The sequence below is a fragment of the Paramisgurnus dabryanus genome, chromosome 23 (assembly GCF_030506205.2).
Source record: "Paramisgurnus dabryanus chromosome 23, PD_genome_1.1, whole genome shotgun sequence".
NCBI lineage: Eukaryota > Metazoa > Chordata > Actinopteri > Cypriniformes > Cobitidae > Paramisgurnus > Paramisgurnus dabryanus.
In genome coordinates, this window is record NC_133359.1 from 9674119 (window position 1) to 9679314 (window position 5196).

General features: G+C 34.6%; 1 protein-coding gene across 3 annotated transcripts in view; it reads right to left on the reverse strand.

The window, feature by feature from the left end:
• Positions 1-5196, reverse strand: part of ptprz1a (protein tyrosine phosphatase receptor type Z1a) — a 70411-nt gene that overhangs the window by 1845 nt on the left and 63370 nt on the right. For all 3 annotated transcript variants that reach the window (XM_065292018.2, XM_065292019.2, XM_065292017.2), the window contains 8 exons: positions 4626-4761; positions 4369-4515; positions 4200-4293; positions 3972-4045; positions 3763-3882; positions 3494-3646; positions 2913-3055; positions 322-457 (listed from right to left, as the gene is read on the reverse strand). In XM_065292018.2, the coding sequence (XP_065148090.1) occupies positions 322-457; positions 2913-3055; positions 3494-3646; positions 3763-3882; positions 3972-4045; positions 4200-4293; positions 4369-4515; positions 4626-4761 (1003 nt within the window). The remainder of the gene's footprint in view (positions 1-321; positions 458-2912; positions 3056-3493; positions 3647-3762; positions 3883-3971; positions 4046-4199; positions 4294-4368; positions 4516-4625; positions 4762-5196) is intronic.

Consider the following 5196-nt stretch of genomic DNA (forward strand, 5'->3'; position numbering starts at 1 on the left):
CTGTCCAAAAATACAAGACCACACAAAACCTCTCAAATGTTAATTTTCCCTCGTGAATCTTGAGTAATTTCACCTCAGAACAATTTTAGCATTTACGACGTTTAATTTTCCACATTTGTTGGCGACTCCAGCTAACAGTTATTACAATTAAGCAACAAAATTTTCAATTTAAAGGTGCTAAAATTTTTATTTAAGCAAATGGTTCCCTATTGAGTTGATCATTGAATCAATATATATATATTTTTTTTTCAATTATATTTTTTATATTTCTTTCCAAATATAAAATGCTTGTAAGAAAAGAAGAGTGAGCTAAAGCCTTACAATGTCAGTGAAGACGCAAGGTCTCATGAGGTTTATCATCTTGGCCACCATGTAGACGTCCACCACGCTCTCAGACTCAAGCTGTTGTTTGAGGATGGAAAGCGCACAGAACGTTCCAGCAGTCACACCACCATGTCTGCAGATATACATTAAAATACAAGAGATAGCTTAGCACAAAACTCTTACCAACATTTTAACATCAAACGCTACTGTCAGTTGTGGGTCAATATTAGGTTAAGCTTCCCATCCATTTATGTGTTTGGTTGGCTGGTTATAAAGAGATGCACCGTCCCAATTTGCGTACAAAAAGCAAAAAGTATATACTGTTTCCCCCTGGTTTGACATAAAATGAAAAACCACAAACACACTGCAAAAAATAAGATGCTTTATCTTGATAAGCAAATACCCCTAGAAAATAAGTCTAGTTTTTAGACCAATAATATAAAATTTAACTGATTTTGTGCATGAATTTTTCTTGAATTTAGTGAAAAATGTTCAAGATTTTTTTGCTTACCTCATTGGCAATTTTTTTTTGCTTGTTTTATGCACAAAATCACTTACATTTTATATTTTTGATCTAAAAACTAGACTTATTTTCTTGGGTCGTTTTGCTCATCAAGAAAAAGCATCTTAATTTAAGAATTTTTAGATATTTTTACTGAAAACAAGAAAAAAATACTAAGAAATGTTTTTTTTTTAAAATCATTTTTGGCAGTGCAGCAAAAATAGCAACCACAGTTTAATCATAGTTTTTGTAGTAAATGTTTTACAAAGAATAAACAATACACCAAAAAACATGGTTACTACAGTTTTACTATAATAAAATCATGGTTACTACATTTTTTACTGTAATACAAACATGGTTACTACACTTTTACTGTAATAAAACTATGGCTACTACACTTTTATTGTTATTAAAAATGGTTACTACACTTTACTGTAATAAAACTATGGTTACTACACTTCTACTCTAATAAAACATGGTTACTACACATTTACTGTAATAAAACTATGGTTACTACACTTTTACTCTAATAAAAACATGGTTACTACACTTTTACTGTAATAAAACTATGAATACTAGACTTCTACCGTAATAAAACTATGAATACTACACTTTTACTCTAATAAAAACATGGTTACTACACTTTTACTGTACAGTAATAAAACTATAAATACTACACTTTTACTGTACAGTAATAAAACTATAAATACTACACTTTTACTGTAATAAAAACATGGTTACTACACTTTTACTGTAATAAAAACATGGTTACTACACTTTTAATGTAATAAAAACATGGTTACTACACTTTTACTGTAATAATAAAACTATGAATACTACACTTCTACCGTAATAAAACTATGTTCCTACACTTTTACTGTTATAAAACTACGGTTACTACACTTCTGCTCTAATAAAAACATGGTTACTACACATTTACTGTAATAAAAACATGGTTACTACACATTTACTGTAATAAAAACATGGTTACTACACTTTTACTGTAATAAAATTATGGTTACTACACTTTTACCCTAATAAAAACATGGTTACTACAATTATACTGTAATAAAACTATGGTTACTACACTTTTACTGTAATAAAACTATGATTACCACACTTTTACTCTAATAAAACATAACCACATTTTTACTGTAATAAAACTATGATTACCACACTTTTACTCTAATAAAACATAACCACATTTTTACTGTAATAAAACATGTTACTACAGTTTAACTCTAATGAAACCGTGGTTACAACAGTTTGACTATAATAAAACCGTGGTTATTACAGTTTTACTGTAATAAAAAAAGGTTCATTTTTGTAAGGGTTTTTAAGGGAAGTACAGTATAATATATACTTTACAGCAGGGCTGTAACGCTTAATCGTGTGTCCCATTAAAATGCCTGTTTGAAATCAATTCTGAATCGTAAAGCTACATATCTGTGTTTCATGCACAGCTTGTGCGTGTACTACAGCATTTTAAAGCAACACTATGTAGTTTCCATGTAAAAATGACTTACAGCTCCCCCATGTGGTTGAAAAGCGCAACAGTGCCTGGTATCAGACACTCTTCTGCAGGCAGGGGGAGGGGTGGGGCTGTGTGCTCTACCCTCCACCACCACTTTCAGAGTGTGCTTGTAGCAGCTAGGAGGCTGCTCAGGTTGCAGCAACAGTACAATTTGTCCAGTTAAAAGTTGTTCTATCACTGAAATAATTTTAGAGACATTATTTAAAGGTAAAAAAACTACACAGTGTTGCTTTAATTCATTAAAATTAATTCACTGAGAAAACGCGCATTAGCACGATTAATCGTTACAGCCCTATATAATATATACTGTACTTCCCCTTACAACCCTTACAAAAATTAACCATTTTTATTATAGTAAAACTGTGAAGCTTAACTTGCACATTCTGCACATTCAATTTTCATGTTTCAGTTTAGTCCCTCACAATGTTGTTTTGGTAGCTGAATATATTTACTATATTTTGAAAAGCATACATTAGCTCTGTTCTGAAACCTTGTCTGCATATTCAGATACTCTGTAAATCTCCTCAAAGCCGGGGTGCAAGGACAACTTACTCGTCCTGTACAATTGTGGGTCCGTCTTTGGAGCTGGACTCTTTTTGGATGATGTTGATAAGCTCAAAGACGTTGCTGATAGGACTGTCTGGATTGGGCCAGCGTGGTGCCCGGTAATGTCTTACTTCTAGAACAAAGTCATCCTAAACACATAAAGAGGAGAAGAAATTAATGAATATGCGCATGTGTTTATTATCAGGTATGTGTGGTGGCATCACCACAGCACTTTCCTCAGTTACAGATGGCTCGATGCTGAGGGTGTGAAACACGACAGATGTGTTAAGAACTGCTGTTGTTTAACTCAACCCCGGCTTTCGTCAGCAGCCATTTGCTCTTCCTAATAATTTCCCCAAATCAATCCTAAAAACAGATGTCCGTATTCCTGTTGCCTTACATGATTCTGGTGAAATGACGCACATAGCTTAATTTAAATTTACGTCTCCTCCTGAATCGATTATTTCATGTTACCTTTATCTTTGTGCATTATGGGTTAAACTCATATTGATCCTCTTTCTGTTTCTAATAATAGCCATTATATCCGACTGGCTGGCCAGTACATATAAGCATATTATATATTTTACCTGTGTAGCCTCCAAGATGTAATCCTGCACTATCAACATATCCTCACTGGACAGGCACACGTGGCTCTCCCCTATTAATGTGACTGTGAAGGTCTCATAGCTGATTGGCTTATCTCCTACAGGCCAGAATATGATTGGCTCACTGTTTTCTGTCTAAAAAAATTAAGATAATGAGGGACAGAAAGACAAAGAAAGATGAATTACTTCATTCAGAATTTTGGATTATATTTGTATCCAAAATATGAAGTAGATCAATAACATGTACTAACCGTATCCTGTAATGATACAATGACCTGGATGTTGTGATCCCATACCATCCTCCAAAAGTCCTTTACTGTGCCAGGCAAAGGATTCTGGGTAATGATGAACTCTTTGCTCTGTTGATAACCCTGATCAAACATTAACACGTGTTTAAACGAATGAATGATGTATAAATTAATTTGCTATTAAATATTGAATATACAGCTATGTATATCACCATGACATATGAGGCATTGATGTAGTCGGATGTTTCTCTCACTGATGTGGACAAACAAACTCTGGATTTCTCCACTGCGGACACAAAAAACAAAACATCTCTATGCATTTCGAAAGGGAGGGGTGAGCTGCGGATTGAGGCATTGGTTGCAGTTCACAGTCTCACCACTAGATGCCACTAAAATCTACACAGTGGACCTTTAATAAAGCAGCAGTTGTTTTAACCCACCAGGTATAAGCGAGCAGCTCCTGTTCTTTGCTCTGTTGCATTCTTTCATTGCGCTGCTATAGTCGTCGTGTTTGGCATTCGTCTGGCAGACCATCTGCAATCACATGGCATGCAGATTATGTATTGTATCATTACTGCTTTGCTTTTGAACAATCGCTCATAAACTTACTTTGAACTGCTTTTCAAGCCGTGTCTTGCATGAGGGCCCTAGTGTCAGGAGGTCATTGACATATCGATGAATATGACTTGATGGCACCTCTGTCTCTTGACTCAAAATGGCCTCTGCTAGAGCATCATGGGTAAAAATGTACTGCTCCTGTAAGAGCATAAGATAGGTGAACTATGCCTTTAATATTAACTTGTAATAACTGAAAAACAACATGGTGGGACACTAACAAAAAATAATTTTAATAGCCGCTTGCTTACCTCTGTTTGAACAAGAAAGTTACGTTGTGTGCGAATGTGCTTGAGGAAGCCCAAAATGTTAACTGTGCCTTGTTCTTTGATTTGTTGTAACATACTGTCCAGCACTATGTAGGTTCCTGTTCGCCCTACGCCAGCACTAAACACACAAACAGAAGTGTAAAAATGTTAAATGCCATGTTAAAGGCATTGTCAAATAATTCTAAATGCGAACTTGCATTTTATATTAAAATGCATACATTGCGTCATTCTATAAGCAGAGTTTTTTTTTAGATCCTTTTTAATAAACATAAATTTAAACTTACATATAAATTTACATCCATATGTACCCCGCTTACATTTCTGCATAACCTGAAATACATTTCTTGCAGATGTGTGGGATGCCTAAGCAACTTACGCTGTCCTTGCAGTTTAATTTGAATAAAACACAGCCGACTAAAACAAAGATGTATTTTGATCAATCGTTACTGTCCCTTATGCTTTCTGTTAACAATAAGTTCTTGATACCCCAGCTAAACACAATCAATCCTGACAGTAATGACATTAGACGTTTTCCTGCCTGGGTCACACAAGC